The sequence below is a fragment of the Amphiura filiformis genome, unplaced genomic scaffold (genome assembly GCF_039555335.1).
Source record: "Amphiura filiformis unplaced genomic scaffold, Afil_fr2py scaffold_32, whole genome shotgun sequence".
NCBI lineage: Eukaryota > Metazoa > Echinodermata > Ophiuroidea > Amphilepidida > Amphiuridae > Amphiura > Amphiura filiformis.
In genome coordinates this window covers 463,041-490,009 of record NW_027305496.1, presented here as the reverse complement: position 1 = coordinate 490,009, position 26,969 = coordinate 463,041, and the positions used below count along the sequence as shown (strand labels likewise).

Sequence of the window (26,969 nt, the reverse complement as noted above, 5' to 3'; positions counted from 1 at the left end):
CAGAGCGACGAGTTATTAATGTTTGACTAACCGGCTTTCTAAACAGTAAAATCGCGCTTCCTCATTGTTCAAAAACAAACTTGTCGTCGTTTACGAGAGAAATCAAGAATAACGTGTTTCTTACAGTATTTTACAGGGATATTCAGAGACTTTGACTTTTAAAATGTTTACACAAATTCAATTTCTTGGTGATCTTACATGCTCACTCTAAACTTAAAAATTAAGTTTTATGACAAAATCATTGTGGTATGTCATATACGGTAGATCATATTTTCAAAGTAATTTGCTCACACTAAGAGAGAATTGATTACCTGCTAAGAAGTAAGAAGGACTATTCTTATGCTGGTTTTACTCTCTTCCTACTGAGCAGAGTAATGCGCCTGTCATTGGCAGCAAAATCTGACTAGGATTTCCCAACAAGACGCGTGGGGTTTTTTCGACGTTAAAAATCCATCGTCAGTTACGACATAATTTTAATGAAGTATATTTCAAAGTAGATTCATGATTGATAACAATGAGTTCCGATTAAATTATGTCTCGGATTAATTAAATCTAATGAAAATGCCTAAAATATGATTTGTATGATATCCAACCAACATCACGTATTTCTCTTTCAGACCGTCGTGATTGCAAGCCCAGGTTTGTCAAGAAACCCAAGGAAGGCTTCGTAATGGAAGACAGGGATGCCAAGTTCGAGTGTCAAGTAGCTGCAGTAACTGAACCAGTAGTAACATGGTAAGCTTTTCATGGTTGGTGGCAGAAAATGATTTCAAATGACTACATTGATTGCGATTTCAGCATAGTACCGAAATAGCATTCAACTTATTGTATAGTATTATTTTATCAATAGAGGGCGATGTTTTCACGTGTTTAGATAGGAACGGGTTATAGCAAACTTAGTCAAAGTTGTTTTCATATTACCTTTGACAGCATAATATGTCCCCTTTAATGTCAGGCCATAATAATTATTTACTGAATGGATAACAATTCATTATCCATGTGTCAAAAGGAATGCGGGATTTAAAAATAATTTTTACGATAATGACTAGGGCATCATGTCCGCTTCGTCGGACATTATGCACACATTTGCCTCTTTGAGCATTTTTCCCATTTAAAAGTTAACCTTTATACTTCAGTTTGTTCTTTAATCCAAACTGTTCTTTAATTTTTCCCCATTAATTTTTTTCTGTATAATATATATTATAATCATCATCTTTTGCTTAGGCAAAGAACCTTTAAAGTTAACCTTTATACTTCAGTTTGTTCTTTAATCCAAATTGTTCTTTAATTTTTCCCCATTATTTTTTTTCTGTATATATTATAATCATCATCTTTTGCATAGGCAAAGAAATCAGAACGATATCAAGCCGAGTCTAAAACATAAGACCAAACAGAGCGATATAACGTACACATTAAGCATCGGAAAGACAGCACTGGACGATGCAGGCAGCTACGTAGTACATGCTAAGAACTCATTCGGCGAAATCTCATGTACTGTAAATCTAAGTGTAACACGTGAGTAGTGATGTTGTAAAAATGCAGTGTAATTTTTTACAAAAACGGAAGTTGAGCCAGCATAAATACCACAATTGCTGGATAACATGAGACAAGTTGTTGTTGAAGACGCTCTAACAAACACAAACATGTTTTTAAAACATGAAGAGCTTATTTCCAAACCGTGTTAAGTCCACTATCCCATGTTTCTGATTTCCCTGTGCGATATTGCAATGTGTTGTGATGCTAGGTTTTATAATTTCAGTTGGATGCACCATTACAAAGCAAACAGTGGATGGAAGCACAGTAACAATAATGTGTGAGGGCTTTGTTTCCCAAATGAGAACAATAGTCTGCATATTGTTATGGTAAATAATAGCTTGTTGATGGTACAACTCATTGTTGCTAATGCCAAAGTTGTCAAAGCAATTGTGATTGTATCTCACAAGTAAATAGGACACGTGGGGTTGTGGACTTAACACGGTTTGGAAATAAGCTCTTCACATAATAAAGGTGCTATAAACACATTTACATTTTGGTCAGAACATTTTGATAAATATTTAAATGTCGAATTATATAAACGTCATGAAAACATTTTTAAACGTTTGATATGAAATAATGCTACAACAGCATTTTAAAAATGTTAAAAAAATTGTACAAAATATTTTCGGCAAACGTATTTGTTAAAAGTTTTGTGAACACTTACATGCACTAGCAGTGTTAACAATGACAATAATAATTTTAGAACCTTTTGCATAAAGTTTTCACAAATGTTTTCTTGATGTAAATTAAATGTTTTATACAGTTTGTAAATGTTTTCTATAAAATGTTCTTATTTTGCTGGGCAAACACTGGGTAGGTTTGTTTTAAGAATCATTTCAGTGGAATATCCCTAATTATCTCATATGGCTCAAAATTAGTTATTAATTGATCAGGAATGAATAGAGTTAACTTCGACATTACACTATTTTTCGCTCACGTGGAACGTTTTCACTAGTCTGACTAGCGTCTTCAGCAAATGGTGTGCTGTGATATCTTGTCTACAATCGGGATATTAATCACTGATGACGTCATATTCATCACTGATGACGTCATTTGATTGATAGTATTACAGTATGATCAGGAATGCTTTTATTTTTTTTTAATGTTATAGGTGATTTCTTGTATCATTTTAAGATGAAAAGTCATTTTTGAAATAACTTGTTTGCTTCTTTCCTTTTCTCCCACTTTGCCCTGACAGCCGATCCTCTTAAGCAACCACTCAAACCAAAAGTTAGGTAAGTCTGAACTTCAAAAATATTCTTCTCTCTCTCTCTCAATTTTCATTAAGTAAGCAACATATTGTACACTTGAACCTTCTACGAACCATCACTTTAAGGCAGTACTTTTGACATTGAATATCGGAATAATAGAAATAAATCTCAAAGTTGTGTCCAATTTTGTCACAACAAAATGTTGTTAAATTTCAAATTCATAATGTTGTTAAATTTCAAAGTCATAGTTCAATTTAGATATTTGAAAATTCAAGTATCATTAAAAACACATGTCTTTTAATAACCAAATGTGCCACGCGCTATAACAAACACCTTATAGTAGATTTTGCACACCTTATATTTGGAATCCTGGTGTCAGATTGTTTGATATAATTATCTATCATCTGGTCAAGATTCGAATATTAGCTAACCACATTAATAGTCTAAGTCACATGTTTCTTACCTTATCAGAGAAAAGAAATTTGAGCCAGTATCAAGGCCAGAGTGTAAACCAAACTTCGATTTTAGACTTCGTCCACGTGATCTGCAAGAGAACGACAATGTTAGATTAAGCTGTATAGCTAGCGGTTACCCAGAACCAAAGGTACCTTACTGGTGAACTAATTATCAAAAACATTAGTTTATAACACGGTAGAAGCATTGGGTATGCTTTATCCAACATTGGTTCAACTAAACACTTCAAAAAAAAGTAAGTTCCCTTTTACATTTGACCTGATTTCGACCACAAAATGGGTCTTGGCACACGTCACCAGGTGTATGCAAAGGGGAACGTACTTTTTTTTAAAGTGTTTATTAACAACTCAACATTTTCAGGCGTTTGTTGTTGATCAGTGTTGGTAATAAACAAATTACCCAGTTTTGATAGTGTATGTTTCTTTTTGCAATGCCGAATTAAGTAATCATCTATTGGGATATCTCTGCGTTATATTTTACACGATGAAATTATAGTCACGCGATTAATTTCTGTTCATCGCTTAGAGCTTAGACTTTAACTTGAAAACAGCATTTCAATTTCATAGCGCGATCCTGCGGAAAAAAACATGTAATAAGAATCAATGCAACAACAACAGAATTGTACCTCCTAAGCACTACCTGTCGATCTAACATTGCCTCTGATTGGTCAATTACATGATATCTTCACTTTAATCACCATTCAGAATGGAGCTTTGCAAATAATTCACCCCAATTTTTTTGTGTGGTGAAATTATTCTAACAATGTTACTGATTGGTTCAATTGATAATGAAAACTTCTTTTTGACAAATCCGCAGACAGTTCTCATGGGTTAACATAAAACGGCACTGACAGCATAAATAGATGCACTGTTGTTATTCACCTCCTGAGTGCCAAATGTGTAAACACATGCGAACGTAACTTGCATTACCAATTGATGCTTTCAAATTCGGCAGTTTGCAAAAACACAACAATATGAGTCAAAAACATACCCGGATACTCCCATTATAATACATTAAATTGTATGCTTTGGCTTGTAGTTGACTGTGTACTTGTTGGTCTAGACTGTGATAGAATCGATTAGAAAACTATTTTTTACTCGAATCATTTCCATCAAATTGATTATTTCACATTCTTATAAGCTTGCAATGATTTTTTTACTAGCTACGTTGGCTTGACCAATCTTCGAAGCTTTGGCGCAGATCCGAGTTTTAAAGACACAGAAACAGTTAACGTCCGTATAATTATAACCTGACGTTAGCATTAACATGATAAGTGACGGGCCACGGTGGGACATCTGTGTCCAGCCAACCCCTCCTCCCTTCCCACTGGTAAAACAAATTGCTTATTGATAATTCCAATATTTTTTGGCAAAATTTATGAATATCCCTTTCTAAAATTCACATTTCCCTGTGTGCCTCTATGTCCTCTGAACTTCTTATGCCTCTAAACGTGATAAGAAAATTACTCAAATCATCACGTATCCCATTGTATACCGTATTACCATTAGATGTTAATTTCAAGTTACTGAACTTTCAACAAATTAATACTAACCAATTAAGCATTTGACACAAGAGATTTGCCAACAAACCAACGTTCCCAATCTGTAGGCATGCGTACAAGTCAAAGCATTCAATGATTTCAATTAACAACTTCGGCACTACATTTAGTTCGTTCCTATGGCGCTATCGGTTCCCGATATGTACCGATGACTCTTTCTATCGAACTCTGCTCATGTGATACATTGTATCGAACATATTCTTGGATAGTGCTATCGGTTAATTTCTAAAATAATTACGATATAGCATTATGGACGTGTTCAGGGTACGATAAAAAGATGCATCGGTACCCCTCCGGACACTGATAATGCTACAGAACCAAACTAAAGGTGGTGTGGCTAAATACCGATCTTAATTCGGTGAAACCCCAGTCTGGCGTGTCTAACAAACTCTTCTCAAACTATACCATGGTTCACCTAACTCTGGTACTGTACTGAGAGACCTGTAGCTTGCAGTTTTAACCACGTGACTATCCTGCGGTATTTCTAGATATTTCTTCATCTTCCCGTCATGCACTATTCTGATTTTATTTACTAGCCATTATTCTCAATGCCCGCGTACATTTTTATTCAATCACATACGTAATAACCATGTGCGTAGACATTGGAATTGGCGATGGATATAGTGCATGATGGGAACGGTGATTAAATGTCTGAACTGTCGTCTGCTCGTCTGCTGAGTGAATCGTCATGATAACCAATGTGTTGTCTTCAAATACATGTAACGTCTTTAAAGTTTGATCAACATCTGAATGCTGTGTGTGTAAGTAGAATAATAAAGCAGCTTTGGTACTCTGGTAAAATTATTTGGAGTCGCTATGCAATAATGCATAGAGATTTTGGTGCATTTTTGTGAGACTTACTGAACTGCCGTTTGACGTCAAGCCTGAAAAAAGAAACTATTGGTTACTATAATATACTAAACAGGCCTAGTTGAACCCTTTCAATGGAAGGTATGAAAAAGCAGGCATTTTAATATTATTGCTAGGATGATTTTTTTAAATTCATGCTACAATATCAATGTGTTTTGTCATATTTATTAATACAATATTTGTCGTATATAATGTGTATTGATAGACAAAATTTGATCTTGCTTAAACGTAGAACGAAAAAATATGTTTATGCCATAATTAATCATTATTGTGTATAATATGCAACGATTTAAATTGAAGCATTTTAGTGTTAGTGATAATGTTTGTATCTAACAACTTCCAGACTAAGTTCAGTTAATCTTTCAATGCCTAATAACAATTTCATTTGTCAAATTATTTCAATACTCTCAATTTTTATCAAGGTCATATGGTTACACAACGGCAAAGAAATCGAAAAGGTTCATGCTGACTATAAGCAAACATTCAACTATCGTCTAGCTGTCTTAGAAATTGATAATGCCAAATTAGAGCACGCTGGTGTCTACACATGCGTAGCAGAGAATAAGGAAGGCACTGTGGAGACTGAGGCTAGGATCACAGTCCAATGTAAGTTGCAACCACAATCAGTGACGATCTCTGTGGTGCCGGTGTGGTCATTGTTACATGTATGGAAGGAGTGTCCTAAGAACACGGTTGTTTGATAGCATGTAAAACTACGTAATTTTTAAGAAAACGTGAACACTGATGGCGATCTTTATCTTAAATCTTGTTTTCATCTTTACAAGGGGTAGACACTGGTTTAATGTTAGTAGAACATCAGAAAAAGAGTAACAAATAGCAACGAAATTTAAAAAAAAAAGGAATAAGTTATATTATTTGGCTAAATTAAATTAAAAGTATATGTAAATAGTGCCCTCAATTTGCACACAAAAAACAGTTTTTAGAATAAACAATACCGCAAAGAAGCAGAAAAGGGTATATAAGTTGGAAAAGAAAATTTATATTAAAAAGAGCTTGAAATATGTATACATATTCGTGTGATAGTTGTTGGTTTTGTCCAGGTCTAGGCCTATGTAATATTTTGCTAGAAAATGTAATAAATGATCACATCAAACAACCGTGAGAAAGATACCTCTTCAGTTGAATATTTCCTTGTAATTTTTCACAACCCCTGAGCCACAATCATCGTTACATAACCACGAGTCATGCTGTGATCACTGTGGGAGGAATATTCTAAAAAGATGCATGTCGTCACTGGGCGGGAAAAACCATGTACTTTTTGCCCTTGAACATGGATGAAGCAAAATATTCAATATAAAGTCTACACCTACAAGGCTCTATCCATTTTCAAGGGCCAAAAGTAAATTATGAGGTGTTTCCTGCATGTACTTTTGGCCCTTGCACATGGATGAAGCAAGTCAAGCAACTTCTTCAATATAAAGCCTACACCTACAAGGCTTTATCCATGTTCAAGGGCCAAAGTACATAATAGGTTTTTCCCGCCCAGTGAGGATGTTAGACTAGAAGTTGCCTATGAATTTATCACAACCCTATAATAGCCACAAAAAATCTCCCCATCTTTCATTACCTCAGTTACACTGAAACTAAGAGCACAGTCCTGGTATTATGAGCCAGTGGAACAACTTTCCCCGCCCACCGCCCTCTCGGTCAGTACGCCACAACTGGCCTTCATCCGCCCATCCATCCCCGGTTGTCCTTTCCATGTTATGAAACTGCAGCACAAAGTTCATTCGTTCAATTTTATTCCTTGTCCTTGTTTAATATTTTAATATTTTAGCTAAAGACGCTGCTAAAAGAAGGGCTCAACTCTCACAAAGGTCGTCAACAAAAAAATCAGGTTATAGTGATGAAGTCTTCTCATCAGGAGGTGGTAGGACCAGTAGGCGGTCAAGAAGAACAGAAGAAGAAGATGTGGTGGAAGAAAGGAGTGAACGAAGTAAGTCGCCGAGTCCTAATTTTATCTGATATCGCTTTGTAAATATACTTTTACTGTTTCGTTTCTTCTTTTACCTTAAACACATCATTGACTGAACGTTTTCACAAATTTCATTTTCTGGGATTTTGATGAGTTTGATGGTATACAGATATGTACACACCTTTTGGGGTGCTTCTGTGAATGTTAGGTATTTTGAAAATTGATAACATTGGTAACATTTGCTTCTGTAGGCATATAAAAAGTCATCATTTCAGAATCAATCATCACTTTCCCTAAAAATAATTACAGCGTTCAATTCAACTTTTAATGATGCATTTAATGATAAATAGAGTGGTGTTATTTTGTCCACCTGTCGCCATGACTACCAGGGAAACAATGGATCCTGAAATAGATGTTTAAGTAAAGACTACATGTCATTGTAAAAATCACGTGATCCTATCACCTGCACAACAAGTGTCTATTAGTACTGGATAAATATGCAAATACGATCGAAACAGACTCGGATCACTTATTTATTAAAACAAATTCAGGTGGTACAATTATTCTTATAATCGTTGACATTTTTTCATTGCATGCTACAGCAGACGATATAGATATTGACCTTGATGACCCGGAAACGGAAATAGCTGCCCGTAAAATTCAAGCCGGATTTAAAAATTTTAAGGCGAAGAAGCAACAGCAAAAAGCAGAGCAAAAGGAATCTGAAGGTGCTTCATTACTGGGTGTGGAATACGATACCGTGCAGTGATAAAATGTCTTGTGTTTTCTTACATATCAGGCCATCTTAATTATTTAATAGTTCGTTTCTTTTTTTGGAATACACAAAGTGTCCATACGTATCAAACTTACGGAAATAAATTCGACTTTCAGAACTTGGCATTGTATCTATTGAATTAAATTGTATTGTATCTATTGAATTGTCGGCACGCTTGCAGCGCAACTGCGAAAAAGCATTGACGTCACTACCGAACTTGAAGTGAACCAAATTATATAGAACTATCCGCATCCGGGAAATGGTCCCGTAGTGAGCGCCTTTCTAGCGCGTTACATTGCGATTGCTTGAAGGTGTGCGTGTTGCGCGCTCATGATTTGTGAACCCCGCTTCCCGGGTCGCCCACTTACTGCTACAATTTACTAAATTATTAAATACAATTTACAGGTAATTCAAGAAAATAGCTTAAAAACTTTGAAATTTGCTTTATTGTAAGAAAACACAGTCATTGAACTCTAGTCTCCAAAGTTAGTAAAATGTGTGCAAATATACCGCAACTTTTACCAATTTTGGGTAGTAAAACTGACACATGAACCGACTTTATTATCTCGCCTATAATAACAAATACACATAAAATACTATTTATAATCGCAGCTAGAATTAAACTCTGAATGTTGTGTCTGACATAGTACTGCGCGGGTCAGCAACCAATCACAGTGGGTTCTATTCTGACGTCAGTTACAACATTCCGATTTTATATATGGCAGCGACTTTAGAAAATCCTGATTTATTAAAAATTAGAATAACGTTCATTTGATGTGGCTTTTAAATAGAATGGAATAACTAAGTAACATGAAATAATAATTAAACATGACCGTGGTTATCTGTTGCTTATCTGTCATTGATGTACAATGATCTAATCTTGGTTAGGTGAAACAAATTGTTTGATTGTCCTCATCTGAAAAATGTGTTTCTGTACAAAAGGCTACCAACCCTAATTTTCTTCTTAAATTTCTTCATACCTGTTTGGGCAATTTATTAAGCTAATTCGGTCCATACATGTTTTAATTACTGTAATAATAAATAAAGAATCCGACCAACCATCCTCGCCCCTTGGAGGGGATCAATGGACAATCGAACAGTTGTTTTGGCCATAAAAAGTTGGTCTTAACCCTGGAATTATTGAAACTTTTGGGCGTCATAACTGCTTTGAGAAATTTTTACCAAAAATTGTTTTAAAAAATTGCTTAATTTTGCTCAAAAGTCATAAAAAAAAGCATCATTTTCGCCCAAATTTAAACTATTTTGGTGAAGTTGATCAAAATTCAGAAAAATAAGAACATTTTGGTCAAAGACCTGTTTTGTGGGGGATTTTTATTTAAATCTGAGCATTTCTGGCCAAATTTGGATTTGTGAAATATTTGCCATTCTAAATATGTATACTTTTACAAACTTCAGGCCAACAATTTAGCAGTTATGAGGTTCAAAAGTTCTATAATTATCATTTAATCAACTATTGTATTTGTACTGAGCGTTGTTATTATCTCATGGTAACTATAAACCATTATATGGCAATATACGGAGTGTAGAGGCGGTGTTTGGTGTAAATCTACATCGCCATAAATCGTACCTCGTACTTTGTGATTCACGTATGGACGTATTGTGGTAACGGCCTGATTCAATTGGTATCCATACATCCCCATTGGAAGACATGTCCTTTATCTCCCACACAGGGAGTGTAGATGTCAAATGGGGTCAAACATTCTGGTAATCACATTTGAAATTCACACTCCCTGTGTGGAAGATCAAGGCTAAGATTTCCATAGGGGATGTATTGGGTGTATTGATTTCAAATGAAAAACCCCATCTGGTATTGATCAACTTGCTAAATCATATAGCGATAGTTGCTTTTAATACATTTTGGACAAATAGAGGCCGTCAGCGTGACGTCATAATGCCGCCATCTTGTGGGTACATGCTGCGATGGTCGTTCGATCTCCATGCGTGATGACGCGTGATAACAGCTAGCAGCTGCGTGGCAAGCTGCGCCCTGCGCATAGTGTCCGACGCATGAACACGCGTAGCACTTGTACCCACAAGATGGCGAAAGGCTGACGGCCTCTATTACAGTAGGTGTTCGAAAGAATATTTGGATTTAAAACACGGTAAACTATCTACCGGGAGCTATACTTAAAGGGGCATTTCGTGATCCACAGCCTCATCCCCCACTTTTCCCCAAAAAGTTGAGATTTTTACACCACTGGATACCTCTGGCTACATAATGTTTATGTACCAAATATTTCTTGCATATTAATTCGTTTAGCAAAAATATCGCCAAATTTGAATTTCGTTCTGGTGCACCAGAACACATTGTCTATGGAGCAGTGTAATACACATAATCATGCATAACTCGCAAACGCAAAATCGGAATTAACTGAAATTTTGGAAATAAGCTTTTTTCGTGGATATCTACTGAAAAATGTCATAAAAAGAGGATGCTAGGATCACGAAATCCTCCTTTAAAACAGCAAATGTCTTTTTATCATCATATCTATACATCTACGAAATCGTATGTTCTTTCCTAACTATAACACAATCATATTCATCTTCCTCATATTAATGTCTCTTTCCAACAGTATAATAACTACTGCTGCATTGTATTTTGTATCAGATTACAATGTATATCTTGATCTCATTATAATCTTTGTCTCCGTTTCAGTTTTAGGGAAGCGTTATACTCGTCCAGTGTTTCACTTTTGTTTATAACATCAGGCTTCACCCATATTTCATAAGGGGGTTGCAACCCTACTCAACATTTTAATTCATTATTCTAAAAAAAAAATTGTAAGTCCAGATTTCGGCGCTTTTTGATCACACTCAGATTTTGAGCATTACTGGGTGACAAGTTGTATTATCTGTTTATTGTTACCCTTTTGTAAAGCGTGATAATGGCACTATTTAAATCCCATAAGTTCATGAAGTTAGTTATATGACATGGGGTTGCAACCTTTCCTTCGTAATGTTGGAAATTAATACTCTCTTTCTCGCTATTTCTTTAACAGATTTTATTGTGTTGTTTAAATTATTTAAATAATGACTATTTGTTGATATGTTGACGCCCACTTTAAACACGTTCATAGCACCATAATTTGTTAACAAAATTTAATTTAACTTTCAAAAGGTCTATATAATTTAAATAGAATCATAGGCCCTACTTCAACCACGAGACAACATTGACCTCCAGTCCTTAATCTCAGCCTAATTTTACCATAGTTGGTATTTTGGTTACTTTTTTACCAAATTCTACCTATTACGCGCACGGTGGCTTATTTAAAATAAAAATAATTTCAAAAAATTATGAAGGCACCGCCCGGATTCGAACCAGGGATCTCCTGTTTACTAGACAGGCGCTTTAACCGCTAAGCCACGGCGCCAGCTGGTAAATAGATATCAAAATGAAAGCTATAATCCAACCAAGCTGCGGGGTGTATTCAGTGACATAATGACCTTCGTTGCATAATGTCACGCGTGCATGTGAAATTTGGTCATAGTTTAATTGCTGGTAGGCCTATGATGAGCGATATTTTTCTTGACCAATCAAGCGGATCGTATTGTAGTTCGTGCAGGAAATAACAGCCCATTTTATTTGATTAGACGCCTATCGCTTATCACCAGCGAGGGATTGGACAATAAAGTCACACGTGCAAGAAGTGCAACTTTGAAACTTCATTTAACTCTTATGGTTCTAAGACACACAAACGTGTAATAATCAAAATAATCAAAAGGAGTATGCACATTTAATAGCTTATATCGCAATATAGAAATATCTATTGTGAATATTAGAAGTTAACCAATCTTTGGTTTAGATCGCGTGGCGCCATATTTAAACTCAATAATATCCATCGTGGAACTTGTTTCTCCCTTTATCACTAGAACCCAGGCAACAAAAAGAAGAGGAAATAGACATAGATCTTGACGACCCAGAAACAGAGAAAGCTGCCTTGAAAATTCAAGGCGCATTCAAGGACTGAGATCAAAGAGAAAAGCGCCGAACCACCCCCTGCGGAAGGTGTGTTCGTCTAGACTATTTCCTAACTATCCCATGGTGCATTATTCCTAGAGCGCGTCAACTTCGTACCTGGGTGCAACAAATACGCTTGTTCCCGTGCACATTACACCTGTAACATGAAGATGACACTAACTTGAAATTCAAATTATGAGCCAAACAAAAGCAGGGAACCAACGTATCAAAGAAAGTGAAATTAAGGCAACCATGTCGGAGGTTGACTTAGTACAGTTCTTTGGAATAGTGCATTGTGTGACAGTTGGAAAACAGTCTATAAATTTATATGTGCGTGAACGTGTATCATAAGGGGTTTCGCTTTGAACTCTGACCCCTGACCCATGCCCTCTCATATATTATTGTAATGTTGTCTTGGTGCCTTTCTATGTTATATATACCATATACGTGCTTCTAATAATTTTGTCATGATTTGCAACATTGTATTTCATTCACACAACAATCTGTGTTGTTCATAAATATCTACCAATATCTATTATAATCATCAACTTATATCAATTAAGAAATAACAAAAATTTTAATTTTTGATCAAATTCAGTATCATACATTTTTAACCATAACAACTTAACCTGCACTGATAAAGTTCAAACTAATGTTAGAATGGTTAAAGTCATCATTTTTTAATTAAAAATTTCAGAATTTTAAATGTTCGTAACCATATTTGGAATCAAAATGGATTAAAATGGGTACAAACAAGCGTAGTATTGGTTCAGTGGTTCTTAAGATAGCTCTTGATATTTTGAGAAAATATTTCAAAACCTGGACTTTATATGTTGAATCCTATTGTCACTTCAAAGAGCATTAAGAAACAATGACAAATTAAAACTTCCAAATTTGAATGACATGACACAAGAAACCCCTTCTGTTGCGCGTTCTGGTTTCGTTAACTAACTTCTGAGCTATTTAGAAGCATGTATTGTGAAGAAATAGAAATATAATAGAAATACTAAGCATAAAAACAAATATAGATCTAATATTGTATAATAGAAAGGCAGAAAGTAATCAAATAAAATATTTATAATAATAATGATGGATAATAACTGCGGAGTTTGGCTTTTAGCAATGCTAGTTTTTGTTGCTCGTGCTGTTTTTATCAAAATATAATATATATTGCCGTTTTGTACCATAGTAGCGTTATAATAAATAATAAGAAGTGCTATAATAAATATACTATGGATGCATGCAGTGGTGTGATTTTATATGCAGTGCTCGGTGTAGCTTGCTCATACAGACGAACCCGCGATATCTACAACCCGTCCCATTACTATTATGCTACTGTATTCTGATATGTGACAAATTCTTTAGTTCTCGAAGTACCGAATGAGAAACCGCGGGACCTCTCAAAGAGTACACTAATATGCCACTGTGACATCAGAAGGTTTCTAGGGCTGATTCCTAACATAAACCGCGGGACCTCTCAAAGAGTACACTAATATGCCACTGTGACATCAGAAGGTTTCTAGGGCTGATACCTAACATAAGCTTAGGATTCTAAATTCAATTGCTTCCGCTTTAACAACAAGCATTCATACATGAATATATGTTTTGCTGTGTTTGAATGGCCACATTGTACATTGTCATTGTGATGTTGTATTATTTGTAACAGAAAGAGTAGAGCGCGCACCATCACCCGAGCCCGTGCGCGAACCATCACCCGAACCAGAACCAGAGCCGGAACCGGAACCAGAACCAGAACCTGAAGAAGTATATGAAAGCGCTGAGGTTGAAGGTTCGAATCGTGTTTGATTCGTTAATGCTTGGGAATGGTACTCCCATTGTGTATGCGGCCTTGTCGAGTCCATATATATATATAGCATTTTGAAGTTTACCTCGGAATCTTGGAATTTACTGATAATCCATCCAGTTCATTTCCCCGTTTTCAAGTTTGCGCCCAACATTATATATAATTATATAGTACTCTCTTTCATACATATTATAGTAAATTTGATTAATATGACACCATAATGGGCTATTCCATTTAAAATCCACACTACCCCTGGAAGATTTTGGAAATATCTTCCACAGAGGGAACACAATAAACACATCAGGCAGCTCCACTTGAATTTCATACACCCTCTGAGAAAGATTCAATCTGAATCTTCCACAGAGGGAGGGAGAGTTTGAAATGGAGCTGCCTAATGTGTTCATTCCATTTGAAATTCATACTCCCCTTCGAAAATCTTCCACAGAGGTAGTGTGGATCTTAAATGGAAAAGCACATGCATCATTCTTACCCGCCTACCTTCGTGTTTATATTATCCTATTATAGCATGCACCCTCGTTTAATAAGAGACGAAAGACTAAAGTTTGTTGTATTGCTTGAAGATTTGTCTTATCACTTGATAATGATGCATAAATATCCCAGGCATCAACTTCAAATTGCATGATAAAATACGCGTGTATGCCTGCATATTGTTTGCAATACAACTACGGGTAATATATTTTTCTTTGAAAATAAGATATTATTCCCGATGAAGAGCAACACCTGCTTGTCGAGGCAGAACCAGGTTTGACGTTTCGTGATTTTCCTCATATCAATCTATTGGGATTGCATTTCGAGTCCCATGATAATATTCCTCCCCTCTAAAGCCCGTCTTCCCCATCAACTGTTCAGATTTTGACATGGAGAACCGTATACTCCCATTTGTATGTAAGGTGGAATTTGGCATTGTCACGGGACATAACCATGATAAGCTTGTATGTATCCAGTGACCATCTTGAGAATCATTTACAAGGTTTCTGCCTAACTAAGGTTTTTGGTTTTGACCCCATATTCTACTGGTGTGGTTTTTTTAACCTGGAGCTTCCTTGATATATTTTGACCTGTTACCTCTCCTTTTTACTTAACAATATACCCTCGATTAATATTCTGCATTACATCTATTCCAAAATGTCACTTTCCCCTTGTTTGAGACCATTGTATACATAAGAATCTGGTGAGTGGTAAATTAATGTTCGTCTATAATCACCACTTGTTCGTTATCAATATATATCTGGAACCTGGCTTTGATAATCCCGTTTGACACTTCTATTACCCTGAACCTGGACATCTTTTGTACATTTTCCTGTTGAAGTACTCCATGACCTTATTAAGGCTTGCCATGTTTCCCGATTTTGATTGAGAATGATGCTTTCAATATTCTTATACTGCGTGATAAATACAACGATTGGAAAGAAAACTTAGCTTCCTTCTCTCACTTTTCTTTCTTTTCTCTATATCGTTTGCCATTAAAAGATGTTACTCCCGACGAAGAGCAGCAGCCTCTTGTAGAAGAACCTGTCGAAGCAGATAATGGTGAAGTAGAACCAGGTTTGAACTCTCGTGGATTCCCCATATATCGGTCTTTTCAGCTTGCATTTTCCCTATAATGATGCAGTTTCCTTGAGCCTTTCTACCGTTATCAACTTTTCAGATTTCGACCTGGTGAACCTTCTGTGCCATAACTTGTATATATATTCTCCAACCTATCACTCTCCTTTATGCTTGAGACCATTATATTATTCTACAATCTGGAGAGTGGTAGCATTCCATCCCCACTTGTGTATCTCTTCCTGTGTTAATCTAAAACATCTCCGTGACTCCGTGATACTTTTACCTACTCTAGACCATACATCTACTTTTTACAACACACCATATAATAATTTAATTGCCCGCATTTATACCCATTAATATCCCTTATCCTCCCATGCTTGAGACCGTTTTCTCATTAAAGAATCTGGTGAGGGTAACTTAATGTTCATAATTCCCACTTGCTCTCTATCAATATCCTTCTTGAACACCTCCGTAGCTACGTGATTTTGAGACCGGACATCATTTTATGCATCTCTCTTGTTGCCGTGTTCATATATCATCGATCATGATATTGAGGCTTTCCATTCACCCTGTTGTCATTTCTTCTTACTACATAATTACTGCCTTATAGTTTGACAAATTTGATTCCAATTTTAAACTCCTCTACTGATGTCATCCTTCAGATTAATATCAATCTAAATCTGCAGCCTTTTCCAAAAAAGTTACATTTCCTTCCTTTTTCTCTACTATCTTATACCATCAAAATAAGATATTATTCCTGAGCAACAGCAACACGAAGAACCTGCGGAAGGAGATGATGCTGAAGCAGAACCAGGTTTGAAATATCGTGGATTTCCCCCATATATCATTCTTTTCAGCTTGCATTTTCCCATATGGTAATGATGCAGTGTTCTTGAGCCTGTTTACAGTTATTAGCTTTCCCCCGTGAATATTTTGAACCATAACTTGTATCTTATCAAATATGCCACTCTCCCTATATGCTTGATACCGTATTCTACGATCTGGTGAGTGGTAGCATTCCATCTCCACTTGTTTATCTTTTTCTGTGTAGACCTTAAACATCTCTGTGACTTCATGATCGTATTAAAGCCTTCGTGTACGATCTTTTTTCAGAATATACCTTTATTTTTTTCAAAACTGATTTTTTTGGCATATTTGTAATACTTACACATGTTCCAGCTTAAATCTATGAGCAAACTGCCAAAGTCGCCCAATTTGTAGTAAAACGGGATGATTTTCTGTTGGTCCGACATATTATCATAATTTTTAGATTATGATAATATGTCGGAATGACTCGCAAATCGTAGTCTCCTACGAAACCAGTTTGGTTACGCTTCCTCCACATGTGGAGGGAGCGTTACTAAACTGGCTGCGTAAGGAGACTAACTCTGAGGTCGAACTCGCCGTCCTAAACCACATAGTGCGAGATATTTCGAGTGATAGAGGTGAAGTTTATGATGTTGTTTCTTTGCAAATTTCCAATGTTTTTCGAATGTCCGAATGTATTGGGAACTTTCATAATGATTGCATATTATCATTTTGGAAGAAAAATCTAAAAATTTAAAAAGATCGTACATTAAGGCTTTAACACTTGAGACCGTGCATCTTTTCTCAATGTTCTCAATTTATACCCATTATCTTTATTTCTTTCAACCTTTACCTTTCCTTCATGCTTGAAGTTTTCTTATTCAACAACCTGATGAGTTGTATAATTGATGCTTATGTATAATCCCCCACATCTTCTCTACCCATACCCATCTGATATCTTGAAAACGTCGGTAACTCTGTGATACGTTAAATACCTGAGATCGGATATCATTTATCGTGACTTTGAGGCTTTTCCTTCTACTTTTTTCTCATTTTGCCTTAATTAACCTTGTTGTTTGAGAAAGATTATTTCATTTTAAACTCCTCCACTAATGTCATCCTTCTGAATTATGACAATCTGAATCTTTCAAAGAAAGTTAGGTTTCCTTCTTTTTTCTTCCCTTCTTCTCTAATGTCTTATGCCGTCACATAAGATATTATTCCTGATGAAAAGCAACATCCTCTGGATGAAGAGCATGTGGAAGCAGACGAAGCTCTAGCAGAACCAGGTTTGAAATATCGTGGATTTCCCCATATATTATCCTTGCAGATTGCATTTCCCTTATCTATACTTTAAATATTTCTACCTTCATGCTTGAGATTGTTTTCTATATAATTATACAATCTAAGTGGTAACGTAATATTCTTCTATATTCCCCACTTGTTCGTTATCCATCGGAGACCTTGAACACCACCGTGACTCCTTGATAGTTTTACTATTTGAAACCACATAAATCCTTTTGACGTATTCCCGTAACAGCCCATATACTGAGACTTTCCATTTACTTTTTTCTCATTTCTTCTCATCTTGAATTACTTTGTTCCTGCCGTGTTGTTTTTAACGATGATCTCATCTTAAACTCCTCTATTATGATGCAACAATAACAATCTGAAACATTCATGCAGTGCTTTCAAAGAAAATTGAGTTTCCTTCCTTTTCTTCATTTTTCTATATCTTTTGTCATCATCATAAGATATTATTCCTGACGAAGAGCAACAGCCTCAGGAAATAGAGCCTGCGGAAGCAGACGATGTTGAAGCACAACCAGGTTTGAACTTTCTTGGATTTCCCAAATATATAGCATTCTTTCAGCTTGCCTTTTCCCTATGATAATAATGCGTTCTAACCCTTCTTAACGTTCACGAACTGTTCAGATTTTAACCGGGTGAACTTCCCGTGTCTACGTGTACGTGTATAATCTTTTTCAACCTGCCGCATTCCCTTTATGCTTCAGACAGGTTCTTATTCTACTATCTGGTAAGCGGTAACTTTCATCCACACCTATTTATCCATATCTGTCTGAGACATGGAGCATCTCCATAACTCCGTGATATTTTTACTAGTTGAGACCATGCATCATATTATCCTTTACGTATTCCCCTAACAGCCATCTATACATTGAGTGAGTGGTAACTTTCATCCCCACCTATTTATCCATATCTATCTGAGGCCTTGAGCATCGCTGTAACTCCATGACACTTTTACTACTTGACCATGCCTCATACATGCATTCCCCCATTAACGTGTTCCCGTAACAGACTTCCATACATTGATTCTTCCCTTTTACTTTTTTTTTCTCATTTCTTCTCATCTTGATAGTTACTTTGTTCCTATCGTGTTGTTTGTTAACGATCATTTTAAACTCCTCTATACTGATGCAACGATAACAATCTGAACAACTCATGTAGTGCTTTACAAAGACAGTTGAATTTACTTCCTTTTCTTCATTTTGCCATCTTTTGCCATACAAATATATAGCATTCTTTCAGCTTGCAGCTTGAACCAACTGTTCAGATTTGACCGGGTGAACTTCCCGTGTCTACGTGTACTTGTATTATCTTTTTCAACCTGCCACGTTCCCTTTATGCTTGAGACCGTTTCTTATTCCACCATCTGGTGAGCAGTAACTTTCATCCCCACCACTATGAGCATCTGCGTAACTCCGGGACACTTTCCCTACTTGAGACCACACATCATATATGCATTCTCCTATTGACGAGTTCCCGTAACAGTCAACATTGCAACATTGATGCTTTCCATTTAATTCGTACTCATTTCTACTGATCTTGATAAAATTTGAGCCCATTTACATTCGTTTATTCTCATTCTAAACTGGCCTCAAAAAGAAACTTATAATTTTTCACAAGGTCATATCTTAAAATCCTGTCTATAAAAATGAACCAAAATTACACACAGGATTACTTCAATAATCTACTCTAAACACATGTCAGTAACCAAGCAGTTGTCCAACTGACACAACAGCAAAATGCACTGACATGGAACACCTTCCTGGACCACATTCACAGCCCAACAGATTTCTTTTGCTGGGTTTTAATTATTCGCCTGTGAATGTGGTCCCGGAAGCTGTTCCGTGTCAGTGCATTTTACTGTTGTGTCAGTTGGACAACTGCTTGGTTACTGACATGTGCTTAGAGTAGAGTATTAAAGTAATCCTGTGTGTAATTTTTGTTCATGTACAGGCAAATATTTGGAACACAGGATTACTTCAATACTCTACTCTAAACACATGTCAGTAACCAAGCAGTTGTCCAACTGACACAACAGCAAAATGCACTGACATGGAACACCTTCCTGGACCACATTCACAGCCCAACAGATTTCTTTTGCTGGGTTTTAATTATTCGCCTGTAAATGTGGTCCAGGAAGGTGTTCCATGTCAGGGCATTTTGCCGTTGTGTCAGTTGGACAACTGCTTGGTTACTGACATGGGTTTAGAGTAGAGTATTGAAGTAATCCTGTGTGTAATTTTTGTTCATGTACAGGCGAATAGTTGGAACCCAACAAAAGAATTTTGTGAATGTGGTCCAGTTTATAATCGTACAAGGGTATTTCCCTCATCTCGATATCTTTTGTTCGTACTGTTAGAGTAGGGTCTCATTTATTCGCTTTTACCAAAATATTCCTTTAGATTATAACTTTTCTGCAAGCAATTCAATGATATGGCGATTGGGTAGTATATCCTCACGGTCGCTCAAGTTTGAGAATAAATAGCTTACCTTTTCTGCACTCTTTTGAATTTGCGGTCATATTGCATAAATGCTTCGTGTGAGGCCCTTTTGATAAGAAGCTTTTATTCGGAAGAAGTATGTCCTGTCCATATCTGATATGGTGTCTGATTCTGAAATTTATTTCGTCTACCCCCGTGGTGTTTATTAATTTTACTTCATCTTCAGCAATTTAGTCTATCTATGTGTTGTATTTTCTTGTACGCAAGGAGCACGTGTGAATGTATTTTCTGTTAAAGATTTTATAATGCCTAACAGTAATATATATTGTGCTCCTGAATATAAAACTGCATGTATTATAACATGTTGTATGCTGAGAAGAGATATCTATTTTAGTTGCAAGGAATATATAACGCATGTGTTCTTTACAGTATGACACTACCTTTTTTGTCATGCATGGCCTTTCTTAAAGAACTTAACGTATGTGTTCTTTAAAATAGAGATGATTAATACTGTATTAATTTCTTAAAAATAAATAATTCTTTTGGAAATACTAAACTAATACTAATTTCCATGTCTACTTTGTCACAATAATAACTAAAGAAATTATTTCAATTTGCAGTACAAGAAGAGGCGCCACCAGCAGAGGAGCCAGTAGAAAACGAAATCCCTGAAGAAGGTTTGAAGACAATGATGTGAACCGCCATGTTTGCTGTGACTTCATCTATCTCCTCTCTCATTTTAATCCTTCCGTTTCACCTATATCATCATTCCAATGCTATACTTTGTTCAGCTTATACTTGGCTCATTACATCGTGGGTTGGCACATAATCTATAGAATGGACTGCACGCAGTTGGGGGCAGCACCTACGCTATTTGCGCTTTGGTGACTTCCCCGCTTGTATGAAATTACGCGAACGTAGGTGGGGACTTTATTGACGCGCGCAGCAACAAAAACCGATTTATTTTCTCCAATTTTAAGACGAGCAAAGTATACAACCCTTTGATTTCCTCGTTCTGGCGAACCTGATTTGTTTATATAACCGTCCTTTTAATATTATACTGACTGAAGAGTGCGACATTATTGAATTTTATTTCCAGTGAAAAGGCGGTTTTTGCTATTATCGCTAACTTGCGCTTGGCGAATCAAGTAAAGCAATATAATTATAGGGACGGTTTATAGCAATTTGGGTTTGCGGAAATCAATACATGTCAATCATGTTTATAGTTTCTCTTTCCCAGCTTTCCCAAAAAGTATTTTTCATCATCATTTTGCTGTGACATCATCGTGTCTCCGTTCTCATTGTTTTCGCCCAATACAACCCACTTCGTCAATTCTCCATTGTCAATTACCATTTTTCTTACATGCATGTATAATATGCCATATAGTCTAGCTTTCATTGTAGAAATAGAAATTGCCTTCATCCTCATCACTTTTACCATGTATGTTACCATTACACGAAGCATGTATATTACCGCATTGTCTATTTAGTTAGCTTAATGGCTGTCTCATAGTAAAGACTTCACAAAAAGTAACGCAGCCGTTCTAAATACGCCGGTAGCTTCAACACTACTCATTTCAGAATAATTTAACATAAAAAACCGATGATTTATTTACGCGCATTGTGATACCTCATACGCCCAATGTCATTCAATAGCAATACAGTACTGTTTTTAAAGAAGAAATACCTGAATTTAAATGTTGCAGTAAGTTCTATTGATTTGAATTCAGCGCGAAGATAGTTTGCGGGTTTTAAATGCCACAATGCTTACGCATAATAACCATGGATCGTTGTAAAATGCAACTTCTAAATTTGGGTATTTTTCTCTCATACCACTTCTGTCTTGCTAATATTGATATAAAATTGGATCAGTTGAGCCCATATTTATTGGTCGAGCTATGAGTTTTAAAATATTGGACGAGACGTAGTCGAGTCAATATTTTACAACTCATAGCGAGACCAATAAATATTAGCGTAAAGCATCAATTTTATCATTATTATTTTGGATCCAATATTATCACAACTTGGATCCATCAAAACATAATAATGAACTACATTGGACAAACTTAATAGGACAAATTTAATGAGGTATCAAATGCGCGTAAATAAACCATCGTTCTTTCCATGTTAAATTATTGCGAGTACGATGAATAGTTCTGAAGATAAATGCGTATTTATAATAGCTGCTTTATTTTCTGTAAAGGCTTTATAAGCCTATAATGAAAGACAGAGATAAAAGGATTTTATCGCGTCTGACGTCATCTGTCAATCAAACTCGTGCACGGTTTGTTTACAAGTGTCGTGATGATGACTTGCTGAACGCGGCTGTATAACCGGGGGCCTTATTGTTAATTTTGCACCACCAAACATGCAAATATCTCAAAAGTTAGGTTTTTATAGTAACAAACTTTCTTTCGCGAAGGCACCATGTTAACAATGCCTAGAAAAGCTGCTTTTTGCCTTGTAAAAGTACGTAATTGTTCGCCATTTGCTGCTATTCCTTTTCTCCGATCGGCACCAGATAAATCGGCCTTCCTTTTACGCGCTATTAACCTGTGTAAAGCAATTAAGGATCGTAATTGGCAGTGACATTAGACGCGTAAATTCTTTTTATCTCTGTCTATCATTATAACAGTCATCATACCTCGCTAATTATAAATATAAGGATATAGATGGCAAGTGCAAGAGAACTGTAAATTGGCTGTTGCAAGATGTCCAATCACAAGGCACGCATGACTGATTTGGTTCTTGGCCGTGTTCGACATAAGGTGGTCCTCGGCCAAAAGCTTGAAAAAGTTCACCGATGGCCCGCCGAATACACTACCCTGCGAGCCTGTGAAATGTTGTCACCAACATCAATCCATCTTCATAACCTGCTGTTGAATAGCGAGAATACCATCTTACAAAGTGTCACAATGTGCGGACCCGTGTAAGATGAACAAATTAGAATTGGATTTGGGGTCCTTGCAACTTGCAGAGGGCCTTAGATGTTAAAGCCTCAAATTGCCCTTGGAGGTTTGTCTTATACCAGGAGTGGTCAAAGCAAAAATTTGAAACTTAAACTCATCTTTTGTTGTGATTGTTTTTAGTAGAATACAATATTTACCAGTTTTGTATAGCTGGACTTGTCCTTGATTTTTTTTTCAATGTTTATCTTTACTCTTCAAATATAATAATCGGCTGTTCTACTACAAATAGATCAAATAGAACCGATTTTATTTGTGAATATTCTGAATCATGCAGGTAGATAGATAAATTAGAATTTTTAAACTGTTCATCTGAACTTACTATTTATGACATCTCATCTGAGACTCATCATCGGGCCGAATGGGATGGCCCTGAATAAGCCCAATCGCCATTGTGACTTCCGGTTTTTGAGAGCACTTTTAGGACACTTTGACCTCTGACATTTCGGGAAAATTACTCTAATTATTATTTATTTTTTTATTATTCTAATATTGTTACAATTAAAAATATTTAGATAATTAATTTATATAATAAATATATTTTTTGGATTTGTTTTTATTCAAGTAAAACTTTTTTGATTATATTTTGTATGTACAAAAAACAATTTTCATGAAAGGTCAAAGGACAAAGTGTCCTAAAAATGCAAAAACTGTCCCACAATGCATTGCAAACTTCTAATGCCGATTTGGCTTATTGTCGATAAAATTTGTTCCTGTTTGTGAATGTGCAAAGACACGAATATTAAGTATTGATGTGAATAGTAAGTCCAAATGAACAGTTTTAAATATTTTGTATCCAATATTTAATCGCCTATGCTGTTGGGTTTTTTTTTTTAATTCAGAATCAGCCTACAAAGGTCCCGTGATAAGCACACAGCCATCATCAGTGGACACTTCTGAAGGACAAGCCGCTTCCTTCTCATGTAGTCTAGCTGAGCCTGCCGATAGTGGTAAGCATGTTTCGTTTCTACTTCTATTTCATTAACATACATGTAATTATGTGTTAGTATCAGCTACCGGTACCGCGTGTTGATTTTAACCCGAACAATTAAAGAATGACAACGATATGTATATTTTAAAGTTGACGCCTCCAATTTAGTATTTCACAATTCGCGCCCAAATCAACGAATTTTTGATTCACAGGTTAAAATCGCTATTAAATGACAATGAATTGAGATGAAGACTTCAATCAACAATAATTACATGATACGTGTACTTTTATACGTACTTATTTCACTTACACATGCAACGCATCATAAATCCTGTAAATTCAAGTCAAAAAACCATAATAACACTAGCATATTAATCCTATGGAAGATTGGTGCGTAACTTACGATGCATTTAAGACTTGCGATGCATGTATCGTAAATCTCCATGATCGGACTCCTGTTCCATTCACATGCTAATTCCTTCGTGTGTCTTTGTTCCCTTCAGTTGAATGGCTCTTTGATGACAGACAATTAGAAGATGGTGGTCGATTCAACATATCGGCAGATGGTGCTACATACAACATGGAGATTCCCATGGCTTTGGAAACAGACTCTGGGGATTATACCTTCAAAGCAAAGAACAGTCACGGAGAATGCCAAGCGAATTTCTCACTCAAAGTCTCAGTAGAAGAATGAAATGTATATCATTCATCGACGAATTGAACTTTTTTTACATTTGGCGAAATGGCGTATTTATATACAAGCGTGTAAATACACCTTATAACCCGCAATATTATGCTATGTCATCTGCAATCTATAACTTATTTCACATTCATGCATGACGCATTTGAACATCAAATTAGAGATCATTGATAATGATAAGACGTATCCCTATTGAGCTTCACTTAAGGACAAATGGAAACAGGCCCAGATTTTTTTGAAAATAAATACAGCAATATTATCCTTGAGTAAGTTTGAGATGCGGATATGAAACATAACCAAAAAAATGGTCCAAACATGCCAAATAACCAAATAATGTGACAGTGGGTTTTCCCGCTAGTTTTATAATTACTATAGATGCATTGGCATTGGTTTACATTTTTGTACGCCCTCTGTTGGTCTCAGATTTTTTTTTAAATCTGCAGGGCAAAGGTCACACTGTAGTCTACATGGAAGAAGTTGATTACTTTGCATTAACTTTGGTTTCAAAGCAAATAATATCAGAAAAGTTATCGAACTTCCTTTGCAACTTTGCAAGTTGGGGTTTGAAAAAGTAGTATGTGGTGTGCCATATACATTCTGTATTATTTTGCCTTATGTGAACAACAGAGGGCGTCCTGACTGTAAACATGTGACATCATAGGTCACCTGATATATTCATGCAGCCATTTTGCTTGTAATATTTCATAAATATTGTATATTAATAACATTTATGTGTTTTGATTTATAAAAAATGTAAATTATATTTATAGTTGATTGAAAATGTGGCAATATACATTACAAGCAATAACGTTTAAGCATATTAGTATCATTTTATTAAATTGGTACACAGCCTTAACAGAGAATAATCGTGAAGAAAAAAAAATGAAAAAGCTTCTTATGCTAATAAGCTAACATTACATTTGACTTGATATGTGGTTGTTGAAGAAGTTATATATTATTATGAATAGTGCTTTGTTGTTAGGAGAGCCTATTAGTTTTGCAGTTTTTTTGTATTTTGAAACTTTAATATCACTATTATAAATTTGCCCTTATTGTTATGTTGCTTACCGCACTTTGAGTTGTAAAATATTTCAATGAACACATTATGCAAATAATGCTGTGTTAAAAAAAGAACACATTTTATTGTGAAGTCCGTTTAAGATCAACCGCCAAAGGCAAAGACGGAAATCTTCATAAGCATATGATAAAATTTAACCTACTACAACAGTTCCCGCCATTTCAACATGTTTTAAGGCAATTAAATGGCATTTTAACATTAGATTAATTGATGGAAACGTGATTTGTAACCATGTTACAATGCTAATAGAATTCAGAGAAGGTTTGAATATAACGGGGTTTTTAAAAATACTTAATAATAATTTGAATAATAATACGCACTTTTATACACGTAAAGTAGTCGCTCATGTCTTACATTTTCTTTTGCTGCACGGTAGTTTTAAATACGTAGATTTTAAGCTTCAGCAACATAACGTACACTTGATGTCGTTATTAATGAAAAACAAAACAATTATAACGCAGTTAGTATAATCCTTTTTTAAAAGAACTGGAAATATAATGATACAGTAAAACACTATTAGGGGTATAAAAATGTTGTTAATGAGCATATTGTAAACTATGAATATATTGAGGGGTGTTTGTGCAATTAATAACTTAAGAATCATTAAATCAAATTATACAAACAGTAATATAAATTATGAGCGGTTTTAATAATATGTAGAACAATAGAAATATATTGTATGTTCTTTAAGCATGGCATGAGCCACTGTGCTGCAATTTTTTGAATGCCAATAAACTGTCTGTGTGCTATAATTGAATTGAAATTATCGCGTTATCTTTTTTGTAGTCAAGTTAGTTGCTCGGAAAAAATAATTTGGAATATTTTTAAATTTCAAAACTTTATTAAGAATTGTTTATCAGGATAACGTGATCAACTACCGAACAATAAACTCACTTGGAACCCATTTAAAGCTCGGGCCACTCAATTTAATTTTCGTAGGGGTGTGCAGCGCGAAGCTAAGAAACTCCTAATTTGAGCTAAAAAGCTACCATTGTGGGCATTCTACTCGAGGTGAGGCTAAAGAAC

The 26,969-nt window shown here is 35.7% G+C and overlaps 1 protein-coding gene and 1 non-coding gene across 12 annotated transcripts in view; one reads left to right on the top strand and one right to left on the bottom strand.

Moving 5' to 3' along the window:
- Positions 1-26,700, top strand: part of LOC140143917 (twitchin-like) — a 210,110-nt gene extending 183,410 nt beyond the window's left edge. For 7 of the 11 annotated variants that reach the window (XM_072165753.1, XM_072165755.1, XM_072165754.1 and 4 more), the window contains 11 exons: positions 618-735; positions 1,343-1,515; positions 2,735-2,771; positions 3,219-3,351; positions 6,072-6,255; positions 7,448-7,606; positions 14,006-14,128; positions 18,274-18,348; positions 20,889-20,945; positions 24,077-24,184; positions 24,669-26,700. In XM_072165753.1, coding sequence (XP_072021854.1) covers positions 618-735; positions 1,343-1,515; positions 2,735-2,771; positions 3,219-3,351; positions 6,072-6,255; positions 7,448-7,606; positions 14,006-14,128; positions 18,274-18,348; positions 20,889-20,945; positions 24,077-24,184; positions 24,669-24,859 — 1,358 coding nt within the window. In that variant the 3' untranslated portion in view covers positions 24,860-26,700. Of the gene's footprint in view, positions 1-617; positions 736-1,342; positions 1,516-2,734; positions 2,772-3,218; positions 3,352-6,071; positions 6,256-7,447; positions 7,607-8,187; positions 8,314-12,251; positions 12,356-14,005; positions 14,129-18,273; positions 18,349-20,888; positions 20,946-24,076; positions 24,185-24,668 lie in introns of those variants that run through there. The other 4 variants (XM_072165749.1, XM_072165748.1, XM_072165752.1 and 1 more) reach the window with 4 other exon arrangements.
- Positions 11,680-11,752, bottom strand: Trnat-agu (transfer RNA threonine (anticodon AGU)). The gene has a single exon. It is a non-coding gene; the product is annotated as a tRNA-Thr (tRNA).
- Positions 26,701-26,969: the final 269 nt, after the last annotated feature.